At 38.5% G+C, this 24,248-nt stretch overlaps 1 protein-coding gene across 2 annotated transcripts in view; it reads left to right on the forward strand.

The window, feature by feature from the left end:
* The window catches only part of LOC134671908 (guanine nucleotide-binding protein G(o) subunit alpha), a 66,079-nt gene that overhangs the window by 39,725 nt on the left and 2,106 nt on the right, over positions 1–24,248 (forward strand). For both annotated transcript variants that reach the window (XM_063529767.1, XM_063529768.1), the window contains exons 6-7: positions 19,468–19,596; positions 22,750–22,879. In XM_063529767.1, the coding sequence (XP_063385837.1) occupies positions 19,468–19,596; positions 22,750–22,879 (259 nt within the window). The remainder of the gene's footprint in view (positions 1–19,467; positions 19,597–22,749; positions 22,880–24,248) is intronic.

Raw genomic sequence — 24,248 nt, forward strand, 5'->3', positions numbered from 1 at the left:
CGCCCGTTGTTCCCGGATCGTTTACAGTGCCAGTCTGCTCCTCGGTTGGAGTTGCATCTTAATCTCGGCTATCGCTATTACGACATCTCCGTTGCGCAGCGATTCTCACTACTTTAAGACTGCATCGAGCAAAATCAGCGAAAAAGGTAGTCACCGTTTAGTCGCTAGCGTTCACATCTCTTGATAAAAAAAATTATAATAAATGTCATTATTATCCCAAAGAGTGTGTTTACAACGAATCACCCTTGAAAATCTGAAATATTTTACAATATAATAAATACACTTATGCAAAGTTGTACCTAAAACGAGATGAACGAGTGTCAGCGTTTAGTAAAATTTGTATAAAAAAATCGATGCTCATGCTATAAAATCGAGTGATTTCGAAAGCCAGATAACTGGACTACAACGAATCAGGCTTTTCCTATTTTTCCTCTTAAAGGCTACAGAGAAATTCAATCGTAAACGTAAACTTTCGTAAAATTTCCATACATCCGCCATATCTGTCAAATTCTCCTTTCAATCAGATGCCCGCTGGGCTTGGTTCGAAGCGGACGCGTACCAGGATCTCCCAGTATGACATTTCGATTTTGAATATATATTGACAGAAATTCATATCCGTATACGAATGATGATACCAGTGAAAAACTGTGTTCAAAATAAATAGGGTAAATAAATAACGTCACACGGAGATCTAGAGTCATTAAAATTTCGATTTCTTTTTATTCACAAGTCATAATACTTAAAAAATATAACAAATTATTTAATAAAATATATGAATACAACCAAATCAGTGTAATTAGCGGCTTCCTAATTCACTTAAAATGAAAAAAGTTTGAAGATTTGTTATTTCTTATTGGAATAAATTTTCATTGTGCTGGTATTCATGTTACGTCATTTTAAAAACATATATGACATAATGTCAATATACTAGATAAACAATTTATCAACAAAATTCTTCACATTTTAGCCTAAGCAATATAAATTATTCAAATTTTATTTATGAAGACAGAGCAATGTTGTTCACATAATTTCAGCAATAAAATTCATAGTTTCAACTAGTTCTGTTGCTATTCTGAGAGCTATCACGAGCTCTGAAAGTTAATTCAATGATATATCATCAAGAAATTGAAATCAAGACTCGACCTGCAGTCTCAGCGAGTTTTTGTGGCTATATTATCAGTTGAAAGAACGATATTTAAAGACAATACCAGCAGTGATCTGGTTTACGAGTACCTATATTGGTTTCATGTGACGATGTTTATATAAATGTATCTATCAAACAACAACGTGCTTTTATTTCATTGATATTCGGTGCAAAACGATAACTCAGTAACGAAATAAAATTATGAGAAATGCCTTTGGTTTTTTTCAGTGAACGTTTATATTTATGAGGTCGTTTATAAGGTCTTATGTCTTATCAGCGTGGCTTTGGCCTTTGGACATTTTTGTAATGCTTTGTAATAAGATAGGTGAGGTATCTACTTATATCCCTAATTGTAATAACCTTTTATGAAATGAATTACAATTTAATTATTTAAATAAAAAAGTGGTCCACAAAAATATACATCCGCTCGGTCCGCTAAAATAATATAAGTGCCCTTCATAATATTAAGTAGGTATATTTAAGATTAACAATCAGTAAACATCATTAATTACGCTCAAATGCTTATGTTTCAGTACAAATTGGGTGAGATATTTCCGACATAAAACCTAAAGGTAAAAGTACAATTTGCTAAGTAAACTGTCAATCTACATTAATTATTATAATAGATAGACTCTTAGAGGTCAGCTTACTGAAGATTATGAACAACATATAGGTACTTTCTAAATAAAATACAATTTGTTTTTCCATGACCCATGACTCATGTAGGCCTTATTTTACTAGACCATTTAAATTGAAGATGAAATTAATTCATGATAAAAGGTAATAAGGCCCGGTAATATTCTCTGTTATTCTTGAACTTGTACTATGACTAAGAAGGCCCACTGACAGTGCAAGTAACAAGGCCCGGTTCCGAACCAACATGGTATGGTTTTTTTATAAAACGTGTATTTTTCAAAAGCGCCGGAATATTTTTATAACTCTTTTGGTATATGAAGAAACATGAACAAATGAGAAATCTATATTTAATTGAATTGATAATAATTTTTTTTTTTTTATAATTTACTTCATTTATTAATCAATTAAACTTACAATACATTAAAATTAAAATCCATAAAAATTAAAACTAATAACATATATATAACTTACAAATAACAATCTAAACTATATCATTATATCATTACAACTAAAACTAAATACACAAATACTTAATAATTAACTTAAACATAACCCCCCACCCCGCTCATAAAAAGAACACCCCATCCAACACGTCAGTCTGCGGCATGGACCCCATTACACTGGCGGCGTTACCTCTCTGTACCGCTAGGGCGATACGCTGAGAGAGGTACGCGCCAGCCCTACGGTCCCCCGTGGCCTCGACCAGCCGCGCCGACAAAGCCCCCACAAATGCCTTCATATCGGCTGACCAGGGACCAAAAGTCTCTACTGCGAGCGCCGCAAACTCGTAGTCATTAACTAAGTTGGAGTATTTACGACGCTTGAGAATCTGGGCCTGGTCAGCCGCAGCGCCGGCCTGGATGCGGGTCGCCCCAATGTGGGACTGTGCTAAGGTGTCAACGCACGTCGCATCCCACACCAGGGCCCTTCCCAGTTTCCACGGCACCAACGTGGCCCCGTCGGGGCGCCTGCCGTCACCTCTCTCCATGCCCACTGGCTCTAAAACCGCAGGCACAGAGACGGTAGCAAGCGCGCGACGCACCAGGTCGTTGATTGTGCCGTGGCGGTATATACGACCGGCGCTTCTGGCACAAGAGAGGCCATGGCGGCCCAGCCGGTCCACACTTTTACCGCAGGCGCACGTGTGGGAAATACATATTCTGGACCCAAGCCTTAAGCATATCGCTATCCTTAAGCTGTTTGGGTCCAGAACCGTGCCAATCGCCTTAGAAGGGAGAGCCTGCAACCAGTGGCCCGACTCGGGGGCTGAAACCGCCAAAATGCGCGCGCGTTCAAAGTCGTCCGGGCTGTTTTCCAATAGTGAGGCATGGACTACCTCCAGACGAGGGGAGTCCCAGGCCCGCTGAACGTGCCTGGCTTCTGGGATGTTCGCATTGGTAATAATATCCTGATTATTTATAAAACTATTTCAGTTAAAATAAAGGTGGGCCTTATATGCCTCACCTAACCCTATTCGTTCACATTTAGATCCTATAGCTATATTTGGTCACTTTGGCCCTCACTATCTATTTGATACCGATTGTACTAACAATTAAAAGTACAGCTCATATGTACTTTTTCCTGTACTGAAACTTATAAGGTATGCCCACCAAATACGCTCATAAGAACGATATATTCTATAGATATAGGCTATGAACTATCTAATGATATACAGGGTGTAATCGTTAAGTGTAGCCAGACTATAATTCCGTAAATATAACAGATATCAGAAAACTTCAAATTGATATCGAAAGTGCGTTACCCAATGAGTAAAATTACATTAATAACTTTTTTTTAAATAAAAACAGAAATATCCCAGACATTAACTCTACTAAATAATAAAACTACCGTTTATGAAATAATAAATCTATTATTTCATAAACGGTAGTTTTATTATTTTATTACAGTGAGGGGTGAGTCGTCGTACTAAATGTATGGGAGGGTTTGAAGTTAATGTTTGGGATATTTCTGCTTTTATTTAAAAAAGTTATTAGGGATCATCCATTAATTACGTCACATGAATTTCTAGGTATTTTGACACCTCCCCCCCTCCTTGTCACACTTGGTCACATTTTGCAACTCGCTCCCCACCTGGTGTGACGTCACATTTTAGGTAATTTTGTTTTCAACGAAATCGGCAGTACTAACTCGGCATTATTTAAAAAAAAAAATTTTTGGTTAAATTAATATATATAATTTTATAACACAAAACCAATTAGGAACGAAAATTACCTACATTCTTCCAAAACCTCATTATTTAAATGTACTGCGAATAAAAAAATATAAATTAATTTTCGGTTACTGATGAATAGTGATGAAGTTAAAGTGACGTCACAGTGTTTGTGACTCCCCCTCCCCATGTCACAACATGTCACATTTTCTTGACCCCCCCCCCCCAAACGTGTGACGTAATTAATGGATGACCCCTTAATGTAATTTTACTCATTGGGTAACGCACTTTCGATAACAATTTGAAGTTTTCTGATATCTGTTATATTTACGAAATTATAGCCTGGCTACACTTAACGATTACGCCCTGTATAAGTTACTTCGGGACGCGTCATGGTCATGGCCCAGAACCCATACTATCCGGGACACAGTTCTTTAATATTATGTGGGGCTAAAAAGGCCCTCTGTCAGTGCAGGTGACAAGGCCCGGTCCCGGGCCTTATTGAACGTATGAGATGGAATAGTAAATTTAAATATTTTAATATAGGTAATTATGAGTTTTTTGATTTCCCGATAAGTTTTAAGTAAGCATCACTTACTGACTTACAAAAGTATAAGCGTAGTACCTGATTTCTATTAGATGTTTTTAAAGCCTTATTATCAATAGAGCTTTAAAAATTAAGTTATAAGTAAAATATAATAAGCGTGTTTAGTTGTAAAAAATATGTTACAAGACCTATATATAACTAATGAAGGGATAATTTTAGATATAAGTAGTTCACTTCGAGTAGGTAAAATAGACGATTTCTTATATCTTTAATAATAAAACTCCTAGTTTTAATTTGGTCTATGTCTACAAACCGCATACCTACCATCGCACACCACCACACTGTTAACTGACAGTTCGTAAACCTTATTACAAAAGGCATAAGGTCTACCGATGGACAGTTAAGAGCGTCGCCGTTTGTACCTATCTTAATACAAAAGTCAACAACGAAAATAAATAATTACCTAATACGTCACATACCTATGACATGGCATGAACAAACAAGGAAAGCTATATATAAAAAGTGTTTTTTCTCTGTCTTCTCACAAAGGAAAGTTTGACAGTTTTAATTCCTCAAAGGAGGTCAGTAGTTAACACTAAACTCGAAACAGCACCTTTAAAAAAACATTAGGGGTCACTGACCTGTCCCAGTAAATTGAGGTAGTGTGCGTGAGCTGCGTTTGTGCGTGAAATGGGGTAATTTGACAGAATCTGAAAATTTACCCTCCTCTACGCCCTCTTAATACAGCTAAGCGTTGCCGAGCTCAATATAAAATTTTAAAAGCCCTGAAAGATATATAAACAAAATGTTTTATATCACCTAGTACCAAAAACCAATTATCATCATATTCACCCATAAAGCGAACACTTAATTGTAAAATACAAACCAGAGCTGTGGCACTTCCGGAAATAAATTCCTTTCTTAACACGCTACCATTAATTATGGTGTGTTTTCATGATTGATTACCTACCTATGTGTAATTTTATCCACATATGATCTGAAAAGCAAAACAAAATTGCCCAATTTAAATGACATCTTTTATGATTTAAACACAAAATATTGAGAATTATAAACCAAATTTTACTGTCGTCTATAGAACTCTAAGACTAGACAGTTTATTAGCCTGAAGGGTATTGTCAAGCAAAAACTTATGTCCATTTATTTTCCCATTTTTCGCAACACTAAATGACTGGGCGAAACTCGTAGTTATAGTTATGTGGCAAGAAACGCTATGCAATCTAATAGGATAATGTGCTATTTGCATCGGTCTCTGCTGTCTCGTTTCTGCACCTCTAGCACAACTGGCCGCGACAGGCGTGAGAAGTGACAGATCGGCGCGACTTGGCGGCTTGTCGCGTGTTGGCAGCACAACTCACGCGCGAGAGCCGCGACAAACTCGCGATCAGGTGTCACTGTCAGAAAATGACAACGATCGCGACTTTGAACTAAAATCCGTAGCACAACTGCCTATTTTGAGACAAAATATTCTCTCGTCTTTATGTCAATCCGCGAGTCGAAGTCTACGCGACTTTATAACGCGACTCGCTCTCGCGGGTGGTTTGCTTGTACTTTTTTAACTAAACTCATGATAATTATAACTTAAAAACAAGTTTCATATATTATGTAATAATACAATTTGTATAATTACTTATTGCCCTAAGGAATAAGGAAGTATGGAACAATCACTAAATGCGTTTTACGCACTCTTATATTGATTATGCACGGTGATACCTACAAGTACCACAACACACCCATCATGTTTACAACTTTAATTTCAAACAGCTAGTTTGTAGGTACTCAATTAAGTAATTAGGTACATATGTAGGATTTTTAAATTTCAATTCAGGTTCGTAAGTTTGTAAAAGTAATCCTAAGACTTCCTTACACAAAACTTTCATCAACCTAACAACGGAGCCCGCTTGCTTGTACATAAATGAAGCCGATGAGGTGGGTAGGTACAAATGTTCAAAACAAACTATCCAACTTATTAAGTAAGCCATAGTCTTAGTAGTAATATTTAGGATCACGGTTAGATGTCTAATTTCAACAATCTCTTACTATTTAGGTACCGTTTGGAACCTTCCTCGACTTCAACAAAACATACTTACATGTGGCCAGTGCCCGCTGCATCGTACTGTAACATAATGATGTAATACGTGGCTATAACAGGATCATGTCCGGCTCAAAATCATGCTTTGTATGAAATATTATCAGTCATCACCCACTAAACCATTCCGTCCCCTGCCAACACCATACCGTGACGTGACTGGACCGAGCCGACCAACAATATTTTGACGGAGTTATTACGCTCATGTCATAGTCTGCGTAGGTAGCATAGGTACGGTTATCATATGGTCTACCATATTGAAACTCCTCTAGATCAAACCCGTGTTCTAGATGTTTCACTTCATGTTTGACAGGGCCTGATACGATCATGCTATGATACGTTGCTGTCAGCATTAGGTATGAAGTGGGCCTTGGGGAGCTAATTAATCATGGCTTCTAGGAGTTCTAGGTACTTACCTACCTACTTTATTTTTGTTTCTTTTCAGGTAAAAATATAGGAGAGAAAAAAAACAATATTTAAATTAATAATAATAGTATATTGCTTTGCCTTATATATTCTTGCAATATTCGACTTCTTATTATTAAACCTAATATATATTAACATCTAGAACCACTATAGAGAAATTGTAAGAATCTTCTTTATTACCCTTGAAAAGTATTTTCTCTCTTCCTTTTTCTTCGACATGCGGCGTAGGACAATTAAATATCACCCTGGAAAGAAAATTGGTTTATAAACAAGACAATAAAATATGGTCATGACTTCATCGAGGACTATGAAATAAGCTTCTCATATCAATTTGTCAAATCATAAACAGTTAGGTACACAGTACACACACATGCCATCCATTATTGGCACAAGAAAAACTATATGAAACTTATTTGAGAGTTACTGTGGAAGCTTAGATAGGTACGCCATAACCATTAGGGTTATTATTAATAGTTCACTTCGTCGGTGGTGTTCTTAAAGCTAAAGCGCTTCTCACATCTTAGTTAATTTAGAAAAGGGGACAGCTCCGCGTTTGAAACCTACAAGCTTGCCTAGTGTATTTCTTTTCCTGAATCTCCACTTCGGGTCCCGTTGGCACGTTCCTGTTAATAATATTTTCCTTTGGGTGCTGGGATATCAATCGTGTCTAGGATAATGCTGAACTTATTCTGAAAAAAAAAACACTATTTACAACAGGAATATGAGAACAAACCCAATAATAGCAATTCCATTATTATAGTTACTTACAAAAATATTTTATTTAAAAGGTTTATTAAACAGAAATTTTTAAACAATATATATTTTAAGGAATATTATCAATATTAATTATATAAGGCTCTATTACTTACATTTTTTCATATTTTTTCCCGTAATTAAATGTTGACAAAATTTTAAAGTTCCTTGACTTTGACAGGAAAAACTTAACCATCGACAAAAAACTAGATTTTTTACCACCAAAGAACGAATGATTTAGCGCATCCCTGGTTTCCGATTCAGTGTTGCCACTTGCAAATATCGATTTGTTTAGACTTTGATTTCGCCGGGTAACACTGACGAGTCGCGCCGCGACTTTGAGTTCTCTACGCGGCTGTTGCAGTCGCGGGTACAAGTTATGCTACGGAAATCGACAGATTTGACAGCCGCGGGAATGGCGACTCGAGTCGCGGTCTAAGTCGCGGATGCAAGATGTGCTAGAGGTGCTGGATCCCCATTCAGCACAAGCCGAAGTCTTATGGCTATACGATATTGTTCGCGAGCATCTAGCTATTCTAGCTCATGGGACAACATAGCGACGCGCACAAGCCATATGCATTTCTTTGATTTCCCGAAGTAGTAGTCTCCTTTTCGTTTTTTGCACAGCTGCGATTCGCGATATCTTTCCCCTAGTCACCCTTTGATACCTCCGGCGTCTAAAACCGTTGCTTAGTGGATCAGTAGCGGAACATTATAGGGCGTTCTCGAATCGCTTGATCACACCAAGGCAGAAATACCAGTGATAGCAGTATCGCAAACATATGTCTTGGATGCATGCAGAATAGTGAAAATGTCCGTGCAGCCGTGCCTTGCATCGCCGCTGTTCAAGCGTTCGGAAAATTGCCGCTATTGTCAGACATTATGCTACATCTACAAGCGCTGAAACGTGTAATATTTTGGCAGATGTTACATACTGTTGTGCTACTATTTCAAATGCTACTTCAAATCTTCAGTTTCGTTTCAGATGTGGTTTGAAGAGTTCCTGGTAGATTTACTTTCTGTTCATCACTATTTCTTCCCATTATGCATTGTAGAATGTATTGTGTGCATGATTAAAGGCATTTTCTTGCTCGTTTAGAGTAGCTCATTTTCCACATTTATCACAAATAACTATTGTTTCAAGTGTCTTATAAAGCTCTATTGAGAAAATTTATAAAACAAGTTACTTAATTCTCAAAACTATCCTCGACATATTTATCGATTACGAATTGGGATTCGATCGAAAAGCAAAAGCTTGTTCATTAGAAATCAGTAGGTACCTAGTAACTATAGTGTTGCTATTTCTGAAACTAATTACATGTCTCACAGTGTGTTTGATGTCATTAGTTAAAAATACATAGGTCAACCGATTAGGGGTGGATTTCGTTAAAGCCTCGCTCGAATGTTTTATTCATCGGACGATAACTCGGCGTCGATATTAGGCCAATCAAAGAGGCGCCACTTCACTATTACTTTTTCGGCAAGTTACCCCTAAGTTTGCTTAGCAATAGAACCATATTATCAGTAAATAGTACGCTACTTACGCTAGTATAATTATCATTTGCTCTGATGTGAAGTACAGCACAATATACAGTAAAACCCTCGAAACTAAAACTAAAATACAATACGATTTCTAGATCTTTATTTTCATTGGTCCATGAAGTGTGAGTTTTTCCGCATGTACTCAAGATAAATGCATTCTTCTGTGTAAAAGTAGGTACTTTCAGATTAATTTTAATAACTCAGATGCATATAGGATAATTAAGTATAATTCATCATGCTTCAAAGTTCGAGATTGAACAATCGCATGTCCATAAAATAGTTCCTTTCCTTGTTGATTAAAGTAAATCGCCTCATGTGGCGTTGCCCCTTGATGGCTGTAAGCAAGTTAATGATTGCCGATGCCGACCAAGGTTTTCTATACCTACTCCTTTTTATCGTTGCTACCTTTTTGTAGGACAAATTATTCTACCCTCTTGTATTGGAAGGAACGGTACATGTCAGCGTTTTTTCGCTTTATCTATATTCGATGGATCGAACGCGTTCGGAGAAAGTAGGGGTTACATCGGGTAAAGGTATCTTACAAGGTTGATTTATGTATTAGCTGTGTGGATAAATGAGTTTGTCACGTCAAATATAATTAATAGTTAAGTTTGCTCAATTAAATTGCTTGTAATTGTTGACAGCTCTTAATGACGAGCCTATAAATCTTTCCTGCTTTTGGATACTGATATTGCAAATAACCACTTCCTCATAATATTCCGTGGGTTATTGGCGAAATCTGAAGTTTAATGAATAGGTACTATAAAGCGGATACACTTCCAATAAGGTGGACCGACGATCTTGTCAACATTGCAGAAAACCATTGATTTATGGTGATTCTTGGTAGAAAGCTTTGTCTTGCAGTGACTTTGTTTTGGTTACGATGACGATAACTGTTGTTGTTGTTTACAAAGCTTTATTTCTAAAATTGTTTAATCCTCCTTTGGGGCAATGAGTAGATATAATAAGTACAAAGCGGCCGTTGCAGCGGCCCACGTCCTCGGGCCCAGGGTGGGCGGCGACAGATTTATGCGGCGATCGCATGACGCCCGGCTAATTCAGGAACCACTGTTCTAACCCTCCGCTATACCACCTTCTCTATCAACAAAAATACAACTTTATGTCTTTTTAACAAAGCGTCTTTTGCGTTGACAGTATTTAATACGTACCTACGACACGAACTTGAAAAAGTAAACAGTCAGCGCGCTTAGTAACGATAAACCTTATCTCAAAAACTATAAAGCACACTATTTCAACTTGGCCCCTGCCACGATATTACTTATTCCTCATATTTAACTTGTCACACCTTTATAGAAGTGCCGTATGATTGATTATGTCACATCCCCTAGTTTCTACTTTCAGGTTAAAACTTTCAAGGAACTTTGATTTATATTTCAGCGTTGATTATACGGTTTCAAATGTCATACAGTATAAAGTATTCATACTTAGTTCCTCGTGTGAGGAACTATATACCTATCACTGTTTTATTGTTCAAATATAACAATTGCCTTACTTGAGACAATAGGTATAAGGTTGTTTTGTATTGTACTGCTGTTTCTGTTGTGTTGTGACGTCCCGTATGCTCAGTTGAATCTAGACTTGCTCTGTATGTGACATTTGTGCGGGCTTAGGCTTAAGTGGCTATGAAATATTCTTATTTCCCACAGCCTGCACTTATACTGGAAAAATCGTCATTAATTTCATATTTCCTAATTAATCGTAATTACGTTGTTTTAATACGTATCTTTTTTTTTCTTTGGTCCTCTTAATGTTGGAAATGTTGTGGTAAGGGAAGGGTCCCCTCTCTTTACCTTTGTCCAGTAGTGGGAAACTTTACTATACTGCAAAACGTAATTCAAGACAAAAAAAGTAAGACAATATTGCCACTGCAATAATTTGTTTGTAAAATAGTAAATTCCTTTTGATAAATAATCACGCTAAGATAATTTATTTATTAGTAATTTGACTCCTACGATTTAAAAAAGTACTATTATTTGCTTATTTTTACAAAAATACAAGACGCGCTAGTAAAAAGTGGCAACATTGTCTTACTTTTTTTGGTCTTGAATTACGTTTTGCAGTTTAAGAAATACCAAGAATAAAGTTGATTGTGTAACGTGATATTATCAGCTACTTCCCATTTAATATAAGTTTTAATTTTAGGTTATTTTTTATTATAAATAAGTTTGGTGTAGCTATATGTATTTTCGACTTCAGTAGTAATTATAACATATTTTCTAAGTTCATTCCGCTCTGTCACTGCAGTCTTTGCAATATTGTTGGAGTTAATCCTGTACATATGGAACCCCAGTCGGGCGGCTCGTTTAATAAAAGCTGGTTGCATGGAGACCCTATATATGTAATTCGAAGCCGGCTTTTGTTGAAAGCTACATTATAACCCGGTCATGTGATTTGTCCGTACAATATCGCCTTTAGAGAAACACAACGTTCAAGTCCCACCAGTCGGTCTAGCATGAGTTCCGTTCTCGCGCGCGACTCCATACATCTAGCGCGACTTAGCGGGACTTTAGTGGGACCTGTGTGTGTGTTTCTCAGGTCAGGATCATACTGTCAGCCGTAACGTACGGTGCAGCCCTGGCAATAAAAGTAAGGTCATTGTTAGTGTCAATCCCGCGACATATGGAGCCCTAGTCGGGCGTCGTTCAGTGAAAGGGCTCTGGCGCGCGGCGCGGCGGCGCGGCGCGTATTGATCGACGGGACCTGTTGCCGGGCGGGCGCCTCTCCCAGCGTCCGCACGCAACCAACCAACCGACCACATTATATTCACTTTTTATTCTGATAAGTAAACAAGTCCAAACTAATTATAAAAACCCGGGTGATTGTCAATGTTGATCTTAAAACACAGCTGACTCTAACGGCACTAATAGTTCATTCAGCAATTGGGATGCGGACCATGCCAGATAAATAGGCCTATCTACTGTAATGAGCTCAAAATACGTTATTAGCATCCCTACTTCGTCAATGGTAAAAAAAAACGTCTGCTCGGAATACAATTATTTTACGTCCTAATAAACGGTTTAAGAGAGTTCCATTCAGCGCAAAAAATACCATTAACAAATATTATACCTAGTTGTCGTTTCGGAAAGATCCAATTTTGAAATGATCCTTGTCTAGTGACCCAGTTAATGTTGACAGAGCGTTGACGTCAGACCGCGCCAGCGCCCTCGAAGCTACGTTTACAGCCTTCGCGGAAATCGCGCTAACTTTTCTTGATACCACGGTGGCGGCCTGGCGGCAAAGTGCCATACGTCCAATTGCTAAAAAGTCCTTCGAGCTCCCTTTCAATATCGGAAAAATCTATCTTACAATATCCGCCTTCATCTTAGTAATTATGTTAGTGTTATTTTGGTCTAGATATGAGCGCCGCGCCGGCGCGCCGCCGCCGCCGACAAAATTTACGCGCCGCCGCCGCCGACGCTGCGCTATCGGCGTGGCATCGGCGTGACCTTGTTAGTTGTTAGGTACTACTACTTTCAGAATCAGATAATATAATTTTTTATCTAGTTTAGATCTTTAACGGCGCCACTCCGAATAGTTTATAGACATTCAAAATGTATTTTAGGTCTATATAATTCAAAAATATCAATGGTAAATTCAAACTTTTCTGTCTAGTAACCGCGCTACTAGTCTTAGGGCAACAAAATTGCCAATTTTGCCACCTGGTTAACTCATCCATCATTTACTGCGAATTTGACCATTGCTATCATGGTTGAATGTCTTTAAAAGGTGTAAAAAGGGGGTTGATTTCAGCGTTTTTATGTCCGAAGGTCTGGCCGTTGGCTACGCACGGAAGGGCGTCGGAAACGGAATCGGCTCTCATTTGAACTTGGCCATTGTTCAAATTTCAAGCTTTGCTCTCTTGCAGCTCAATCTATGGCCTCGCATCGCTCGCATAGAAGTAAGCCGCTACCTGACCCTCGCAAGTTTTCCGCCCCGTTTGGTGCTCTTTTAAAATACTTGGTCATTCGTTTTTGTCCGATCTTAGCTCCACTGCAACACGGTCTTTCAGGCACGACTCCGCCTGCAGGAAAACTCCAGGTTTTTAATACTATGGCCTCAGTCTTTATCGGTCTTCGGACTTGCTTACACTGGACCACTAGTTCAATTCCAAGCTCTGCTCTCTTGCAGCTTGACCTTCGGCCTCGCACAGAAGCGCGCCACAATTGGCGCTCCAGGCATTCGGCCTGTATGCTTACCTGCAGCTCAGCCTCTGGCCTCGCATGGGAAGGCGTCGGAATCAGGTCTTCGGTGTTAGGTAGAGCTCGACCTTGGGCCTCACTTTTTGACATCAATCGGTTTTGTTGGGTCGATATTGGTTATTGACGGAGCTTGATTATCCTCACTTCGGCTCTTTGGACTATCGACAAGACGTTTCCCTGATACAGTCAATCTGCTACTTTTTACTTAGCACAAAAGATAAGGACCTCGCAAAGATCTTCCGGCCAGGGTCTCGCCAAGATTAAGATACCGCGATACCGCGCGATACCGTTTGTACTGTATAAACCATTTTCGTACCTTTATTCAATAAATTATCCTTGAAATTGAAAAATGCACTTATTTTATAACTTCCTTACAGCAAAAACATGTATTTACGGTAATATTTTGGTTTGGATTCCTTTTTCATTAATCAGAGGTGTTTCAAGGCCACGCCGCCGATTCGCCGCCGCCGCCGACCGATTTTGACCGGCGCGCCGCCGCCGGCTAAATGCCTATCGGCGCTCATATCTATTTTGGTCTCAGGTCTTAATAAGATAGCATCTCTTCGCCAATCGCCAACCTTTGACATAACCGAATTGGCTCTTAAAATCCGACTGTATCCACAAGTTTAAATCGAAAGCGAGAGCCTGAAGTAGGCACCTCCCAATTCAATGTCACAGCGCTATTTGGACGGCTGCCAAAGCAAACTTCGAGTAGAGCCTTTGTGTGTCCTCGGCTAGGGCTATATGGAGTGGAAAAACTGCCTGCGTAATTCCTTATACGATTCTAATTTTATACGCCCCGACTCGTTTATTTGTAAGTTAGTGACGGACGAACAAAATAAATATTGACATGACCTGATAAATATAACTCGTGGATAATGATATTAATATTCACCTTTCTGTCCGATTTATACAGGGTGAGCAATCCTAATGGACTTAACGGAGCGGTGAGGACGAATCAGAAAATATTCGAGATTATGTAAACTACTTTTTACGATTTTTTTAAAATTATCCTAATCAGCCGAGATTCAAAATTCGGTTTGGAAACAAAATGAAAATGTTTTATTGAAATGCAGTCACTCCCCCTGCAAACAAACTTCTATGCAGGGGGTCACTCTCTGCAGCTGATTGTACTAGTCTATGTAGACTAAAGGAACTGATATTACGTTAGGTGTTAAAAGAACCTTCCGACTAAATATATGTTGCCCAGCTAATCGCTCCTATCGACGACCACAACAAAATGTCCAATTTCGTATTTTTCATGTTTACTAAAAGGAAAGAGAGCGGCAGTCGGAACATTTCATACAAACAATCCTTTCCTGCATATTAATTCCCTAAATCGACCGGATCTTCTGTCTGGCTATCTCACCGTTTCTGATTTTTCGTGACTGCCCCATTTGGATCGATCGGCCTGTATACGAGTACATCGTCAGTTGAAGATGTTTATTTTCGTGGCCATATTGGGAAAAGCAATTTTCTTTCCATGTGGGAGAAGTCTACGCCATTTCAATATTTCGAAAACAAGTATTTGACTGACGTATTTACGAAAAGAAAACAAGTGTAGTTGTTGAACAGCATGCGACTATTCGGCGCGATTTGTTTGTATACGCGCTGTGAACTTGCTGGCTGGCGCGCGGCCAACGGTGCCAACCGCCTAGCCGCCTAGATCCATACTCCGGACCAACTGCCCTTGACTCGCGCTTACTGACACTGAGCCACTCTGTCATTACAACTTATCCTTTATTTGCTTAAAATCTTTTAACTCACGTTGTCTTCAGATTACTTAGGGAAACATTTGAACAATAGATCAATTTATAAATGTACGTCGTGCTTAAACCGAAGGGTAATTTTTAGTCTAAAAATTACCCTTGTGCGTGGCGTGATCGGTGTCAGTAAGTGGCGAATCAAGGACGCCTGGCAGTCTGGAGTATCTAAAAATTTTAGATACTCCAGACTGCCAGGCGTCCTTGATTCGCCACTTACTGACACCGATCACGCCACTTAGGTTGCCGATTCCTTTGACTCTCGCCTTCCCACCGTGCAACTAGCTTCTGCTTCTAGCGTCTGCTTAGTGTCATAGTAATTTTATATTGTCGTTCGTATTAACTGTAGGTATTGGCAATTTGGCACTAATAAGTTGTCTGTCAATGTCCATAAGGCGCTAGTACAATAAACTTGTTGTTGGAATTGACAATCAGAAAAGATGATTCTTTGCCTGAAAACCCCGCCTACATCCTGAACCGATCCGTCCTTGACTCGCGCTTACAGACGCTAAGCACGCCACTTCGTCATTACAACTCCTTATAACTGCCCACTTCGTTTTTTCCTTGATAACAATAGCCATTCAATTGTGCAGCCGCAGCCATTCTCTCAACTTAATATAACTGGTGGCTTCGCCATGTCGAACATTGCGTAACTCTATAGTAAAGACTGCAATAAAATGATTTTATTTTTATCAAACTGTACGGTACAAACGTATCAAATCAAGTGTTCTTTATGTGTGTCGCTCTATATGGATCGTCAACATCTGATTGGTACCTGTTTACTTTATACTTTAAGACGATGATGGTCTAGTTATGATTATGAACATATAGCACGATTAAGTCTCCTGCTTTTTATGTGCTTCTTTTCTGCTAATTTAAGTCATAAGAACAGCGGACAAACGCAAAGAAGTATAAGAAGTTGAAAATTTCTTAATCTGTCTACTATCTAGTAGATCCACATTACCTTTTGTCCTCGACGAACTAATCATTCGATGTTGTTTTAAAGTTAGGTGAGTAATAGAAAACCGATCATTAACTTTGACTAGCGTAGTCTAAATCTAAATTAATAAGAATGAGTCAGCACACTGACCGTAATTATAGACAGGTGAAGGGTCATTATCCGAATGTTCCGAATCAGTTTCGTTTCGTGACACGTGTTTTTAAAGGTTATAGAATATGATAGCGTTTTTTTTCTGATAAATCTACAGGACGTCTACTAAATAACAGATAATGTCATTTATCATCATCATCATATCAGCCAGAGGACGTCCACTGCTGGACATAGGCCTCCCCCAAAGAGTGCCACAATGACCGGTCTTGCGCCACCCGCATCCAGCGGAGTCCCGCTAATAAATCCCGCGGATAATGTCATTGAATAGGCAAAACATAAGATGACAAAAGTGTGGCGTATCAACGCTAAACATTATGTATTTTTACAGATCGTAAAATCCTAAATCAACCTCTTCGATCTTCGAATTTTAAGTTAACGTTTGTTACTCAAATAATTCTAATTATTAGGAGTAATTTGAAAAATTTATATTTATGGAATAATATACATATGCCGACGCCACATTTATGAATTAACGTTAACCGGTTTATCAAATATGGTCGATACAATCCGAGAAATGAGCAATAATAATGAGACTACCTGACTGCAGTAGTGGGCGGTATGGCGGTAAGTATGAAGGGTAGTTAGCAATGCGCCAAGTATCGAACAAAAAGGTCGCGTGACGGACGGGCGGCTCAATTAGGCTGGGTGTTAACGCCATTACTTCGCCATACCTGCATTTCAGTGGCCCTTCTCATGTGAGCTTAACCTTTCAGAACTCTATTTAATTAACCTATTTATATTCAATTTTATTTTACTGTTCAGGCTCCTGCGTAATTAGTCGGATTGCTAGTAAACACATTTTGAAATATATTTTTTAATTATGTGTGTAGTAATCAACTAGCCGTTTGGTAATAAAAACCAATATAATAATAAGTAAGTAATAAAAGTTTACATTATTTAGGCAACCGATAAAAAATGATACATTTTATATTAAAATATCACAAGTTATTATTATGATAGCCTTTTCCCGTGTTAATTAACAAAATGCGCGCGATAGAGTTATCACTTTTAGCAATTTGGCACTAACAACTGTGTTGCGAAATTGTCCCGAGTTTTTGTAATCGACCTCAATTATATTTTTTACACTTGCTTGTAAATGATCAAATAGGGAACTTTGTCCGAGTTCTTCGAATTCAACAATGCTCTCGGAAGCGACGGCTAATGAAATGAGTCAAATGATTATTTGATGCGTAACCTTGTCTCAATGATACTTCAGCGTTTTGCCAAAATAGTGTTAATTCCACGCTTAATATTTACGACAGCAATTAGGCCTAATGTACGATAAAAGCCTAAATAATAAAGACTACTTAATTTGCAAATTCGTAACACATATTCATAACCTAATATAGACAACAATACTGACTGCTCTCTTTCCCGACCTCTTATTTAATGTTACATGCCAAGTAAATTTGAACTGTAAATGTCATAAAGCAAGCTCGCATTTACAATCTCACTACTATATAAAATAGGAGCTTCCGAAAGTAATGCTTGGGCTGTGAGTTATTAAAGAATCGCGTGCTGTCCCGTCGTGAACTCGTTAATATGTATGCTGTGCCGTGCTTCGTCTGCTTGCAACTAGTGGCTGACCGGATGTCTATACAATGGGCTTTGGTTAGACGTATTGTGGGGAGCGAGGCGTGCCTGAGCGCCGCTAATCCATATTAACTGCTAGGTTAATGTTGCCAATTGGGGCTGTTGCCCCAGTACAGGAAAACTGTCTAATAACATGTGGATGGCGTGACATGTGACATCAATACGGTTGCTAAATAAAAAATGCCTGGAATGTGATTGGGGTTAAAACATTTTTCACCATTGCGCAGCAAAAATACTATATTGACAAGTCCAGGTAAAAAAAGCGAGACTGGCATAAATTAAATCTTATTTCAGTGTTACATTTCAGGAGAATGTCAGAGAAACTTTATTTTCATTACAAAATGGTTGTGCATGGTGCCTACAGCAAACAATAACATTGCGATACGCTTGACCATTTATCTGTTTCCATCTATACCTATATCTGATGCTGATTATGATTAGTCACTGTTTTTACATAAATCACCTATCTCTAGATCAAAAAGAACCGCGTTTACACAGCATGGTTTCAGTGTACAGTAGTTTTCAATCCTTTTTTTTCAGTATATGGTTTAGTCAAGCTAAATCAAAATATCTTATAAAATAATGTACCTAATAAAGGTAATAAAACGACAAGTTTGATATGAACATAACGTAATTCGTTAAATCGATTATACCTCGTAACAACAACCTTAGTAAGTAAGTGATTAGTCGTATAAATCGTGAAAATCTGCTTTATAGCATAGCTTATGCATTTTAACAATAGTTACGCGTCAACCAGTCGTACCGACTTTAGTTAGATTTTCTGATATACTCGTAATGTCATTAAAGACTGTTTAAAATAAGTTTTTGGAAAAATTTCATTTTTGGTACAAGCTTTTATCGTTGACTGTACTTTTCTTACGACAGACAACTAATACTCATCGAGACAATTCTAAAAACTCCTAACACAATTAGGTTGCGTTGTTTCATCACAGAGTTCCTATGGCCACCTCCTGTCTCCTTGATCAGATCAGCTCGATGGTACCATAATATTGCATTGTCATCCAATTTATCCTCCTAAGGCCCAGCCATACAAATGAAAAAAGCAAAATTTGCCACAGAAATTTGAACCTTTAGTGTAGGCAATAGAGTTGATTTTGCGTTGTTTGAAAACTGAACGACACAAACGAAAAGCAACTCTATTCCAATCGAATATGATTTAAATTTCATTGAACTGAATAAGTACTATAGGTAAGACCATGGGCCTTAGGAGGTTATACATGCATGCAAAATTTCAGCTCAATCGGAAACTGGGAAGTGGATTAAATTTAACTTGCAAGATTTGATTACAGACAACGGGACAGGTGAAAGTAAATAAAAGCTTGTAAAAACCAACATGATTCCTACAATTCAGCCTTAATTTATGGCATAGATAAATCAGTGTGAAACGCTCGTTACGCGATCACTTGTCTAACCGTGTGTTCTGTTTGTTTCCAGTTTCTTGGACGACCTCGACCGGTTAGGTGCGAGAGACTACCAGCCCACCGAGCAAGATATTTTAAGAACTAGAGTCAAAACTACTGGTATTGTCGAAGTGCACTTCTCCTTCAAAAACCTTAATTTCAAGTAAGTACTTTACAGACTGAAATAGATGTCATATACTAATGAAAAAGTGTCAAAGCTCTCCGGTGGTCGAGGCTGCAGTCGAACCGGCGGCCCAATTCGAACTTTAAGATACCTAGTTAATAGATCTAGAAAAGATATGGATTAGATATGTCTGTATCAAAAGTGACGTTTTTGTTTGAAGAAATGTCACTTTTGACACTGACATATCTAATCCACATCTTTTCTAGATCTATTAACTGACGTATCTTAAAGTTCGAATAGGGCCGTGGGTCTTCAGCTAACGCGGCTAACGTCCTGACCACTCGGGGTTTTTTTATTTATTTAGTATTTAACATCTAATACAGTTTATAATTAACATATACTTAACGCTGATGCAGTCTGAAACCTAACTATACCTTGTCTAATATACCGACAAGAAATTGTAGAAATTAAAAAGTGGCAACATCGTAGTGTCCTCCCGTTTTCTTAGATTGATTTGAAAGAGACGACACTACGATGTTGCCACTTTTTAATTTCTACAATTTCTTGTCGGTCTATAGACAGGTATCGTTCGGCTTCAGACTATAGTTTTACAAATTTTGATTTGTTCTCTAGTTGTAAGTACTTTAGATTTGTAGATTAAGTACCACTCACAAGTGACAAACTATACTAATGTACAATTGTAGAGTCCCACAAGAATAGGCGCCATGACTGTACTTTAAAGGACCTATTATTGGGCTGTTTACCCTAGTCTTCTATGAATTTCTTTTTGTCCAAGAATTGTATTAACTTAGGGCGAATCGTGTTAGATTAAATCGTTAGTTAATAAGTAGACACTTTAGTACTTTTGCTCCACGGTTTATGCTTTTGGTGTGAATAAATTGACCTTATATAGTAAAGTATGCCATAAATCTGTTTTTACAAATATTTTTCCTTTTTTACTCTTAGGTGTATTTGAGTATAGTTTTCCTTCATATTAAATATGATGCTGTTTAAACGTATAACTACTTTAGTTAAAAGTATGTTACAGGAAAGTTCAGTAATAGGTACTAATAAGTAGGTACAGAACAAGAGGAAATATCTACATCTAAAGTGCAAATAATGTTGAACTACATGAGATTTTAGTAACTTTTCACTACTCTTTATAAAACAAAGTCCCCCGCCGCATCTGTATGTTTGTGTGTTTGTATGAATTGTATGTTTGTTCGCGATAATCTCAAAAACTACTTAAGGCCACTTGCACCATCTGACTAACCCGGGGTTAATCGGGTTATACCGTTAACTCAGTGTCAAATTGTACTGGCAACCATGGTAACTCCATGGTTTAACCGGTTAACCCTGGGTTAGTGGAATGCTGCAAGTGGCCCTTAACGGTTTTTCATGCGATTTTCATCCATAGATGCTTGAGGAAGGTTTAGGTGTATAATTTATTAACCCGTGCGAAGCCGGGGCGGGTCGCTAGTGTACCTATAATCCAACTAACAACAAATGCAATCTTTTTTTAAACATGCATTGTTATCGTAGTCTATAATTAAAATTGCATATAAATTTGAATTATTTCTCATGAAATCTAAAATAGTAAGTGCGGTTTCTTTGAGTACAATGTGCTCATATGGTACGTCACCTGCAAAAATATGTTACACAACTAGGGCTGCCTAAATATCTGCCACGATCTTATTTGTAGAGCCATAAGAGCGTGTCACATATTTTTGCGGCCTTCGAAGAGTAACATACTAATGCAGGTGACTGTACTCGTATTTTCCCTTTTGGTGTGGTTCATTGTTATGCAGATATTTAATGAATGATGTTTGTGATTATAAACGGGATTGTTATTATGGTACAGAGCCGTATGAAGAAAGGTTATAATATATGAATCACTGTCGCGACCGCGCTCCCAGCATTGTTACTCATTGTTCTATGAGAAATAATATAATGTGTTTTTTTCTGTTAATTGTTATTCTTTGAGTCACATAGTTCGCACACTATGTTGAAGACCACTTTATTATCTTTGAAACTAATTTAAGTACTAATTACTTTTATTAACAGAGACTTGGTGTTATTCGCCGTCAGATTCCTAAATATATATTAATTTATTGTAAATCTTTTATACTGAAATGTTGAGCTTGATAACTTTTAAACACAATTAGGTATTTATTTTTAGCCTAAATTGCCTACTTATTTCAAATATGGACTCTAATATTATGATGTATTATAAGTTATTTTCGGAATAATTCAACATGCCGAGTTACCCACAATATTCGGAATTACCCAAATATGTACCTCTTACAACAATATACATTGTCATTATCATTAATAAAGTCGCATCAGGGTGAGAACGCCATCTAGTGAAACTTATGCAATATTAATTTGACTTATAACCATTCCGATATTGAAATTGGTATACTTAAATGAAAACAATTTAGCGTTAATACTAGGGATGTACCGACTATAGTTCGTTTTTTTTAGCATTAGAAAGAACTTCGCAGAAGTAAGCTTGTGGTTCCAAATCCGGCATTTTTAGCGATAATAATTTGAAGTAAATTATATGTATTGACCATGCTACATTAGATAATTCAATAATTATTAACAATTAAAGAGCCTGATAAAAACTGCACGCTTGCTTCTGTGGAGTTCTTTCTAATGCTAAAAAAAACGAACTATAGTCGGGAAAGCCGACTATCCGGCCTCATTTGTAGTCGGCGATTAGTCGGCAAAAATGGCCGATTAGTCGGCACTTTATAAATGACAGAGACACAGGGTAAAAAGAAATAAACAGCAAATATTTACTATAAGTTTTTCACCTATTTTACCCAAATTCCTATTTAGGGCGCTTACGAAAACTTTTGTTCGAATTATTGAGCGCTTGGTCGCTTTCATGTCCGATTGTTCGGTTGTTGTATGAAATATAGCCTTAGGATTTTTTTATTTATTTAATTTTTCAGTGTTTCTATTTATAATATGACGAATAGCGCGACGAAAGGGGTAAAACGGTGTTTTTATGAGCATCTGAACCGAACTTAGACGAAACTAATGATCCGGCCGACTAACCGACTAATCGGCCATCCGAGCGCCGATTAGTTGGCTAGTCGGCCAAATCAATAGTCGGTACATGACTAGTTAATACACTTAAATACAAAGCCTCAAAAGTTGTATATGTTTGTGGTAAACTTCCAGATTGTTCGACGTCGGCGGGCAGCGGTCGGAGAGAAAGAAATGGATCCACTGCTTCGAGGACGTGACCGCGATCATCTTCTGCGTGGCCATGTCCGAGTACGACCAGGTGCTGCACGAGGACGAAACAACGGTAACACACTTTACATTACTTTTATATACCTGTACGAAAACTGGTAGCCTAACGGTAGGGGTGCGAAATTCCTGCCTTCGGGCAAACTCGGCTCTGTTCGGCTCAGTATTGCTCCGAGCAATTATTAGGGTTGACACAACTTGACGTCTCTTTGCGTACACAACCACAGATAAAATAATGATTTTGACAACCCTAAATAGCCGAAAGGGATAGTGCCTTAAATTAGAAACGAACAGCATGATTCGACCCTGAACCGCTGTCAAACTGCGGTTTTGTAGGAAGTTTCCTTTCTGTACGACTTATTCTGTGCTAGCGGTAAGAGCGTGCGGCATTCAATCCGGAGGTCGGGGGTTCAAACCCTGGCTCGTACCAAATGAGTTGAATGAACTTCCGTTGATTATATAATATAATATAGCTGGTCAAGCAAATCTTGTCAGTAAAAAAAGGCGCGAAATTCAAATTTTCTATGGGACGATAACCCATCGCGCCTACATTTTTCAAATTTGCCGCCTTTTTCTACTGACAAGATCTGCTTGACCAAGTATATATCATTTGGTATGTATTAGTCGCTTTTCGGTAAAGGAAAACGTCGTGAGGAAACCGGACTCATCTTAAAAAGGCCTAGTTCCCTTCTGGGTTGGAAGGTCTGATGGCAGTAGGGAAAACATGAGGAAAATGATAAGTACAAATTGGAACCTTTTTCATGGCTCTTGACCAAAGATCCGCTAAGTGCAAACATAGATCTGTTGTGATAATTTTTTCACTCGCTGACAATTAGAATTATTATACTAGCAAAGAGTTATAAATAGTAGAAGAGGTAGAGGAATCCAGAAATTAAAATATGCTTAATATTCCAGCAAAACTGTGGGAAAAGTGGTTTGTATTATGAACAAAACTGTACTGACGTCAATCAGTATTAGGAAAAACAAAAGCTAATCTAGCACTTATTCAGACAATAGTCAATGCTAAAAGTGTTATATTGTCAAATCTCTCCATTTCGGGCTAAAGGCCTGGCCAAACAGCCGGCGCGACGCATCGCCGCGTCCGCGCCGCGCGACCGCGGCACATGCTAAGGTTACCGACGTCAAACAGACTGCGTCCCGCCGGTATCACGCCCCGCTTCTGTCGCGCCCCGCGCCGCGCGGCCCCTTGCGTCCGCGCGGCGCGGACGCGGCGGTCCGCCGCGTCGCGCAAGGTCACATCAGTCGGATCGGACGTTAGGCAGCGAGCGGTGCGCCGCGTTCACGCGCGCGCGATGAGGGCGTGTTGAGAGCGTGAGGCCGGCGCGATCCGCGCGCGCCCTGTTTGAACAGGCATCACGCGGCGCTGCGTCGCGCCGGCTGTTTGGCCAGGCCTTAAGCCTACACAT

This window comes from Cydia fagiglandana, chromosome 16, assembly GCF_963556715.1.
Source record: "Cydia fagiglandana chromosome 16, ilCydFagi1.1, whole genome shotgun sequence".
NCBI lineage: Eukaryota > Metazoa > Arthropoda > Insecta > Lepidoptera > Tortricidae > Cydia > Cydia fagiglandana.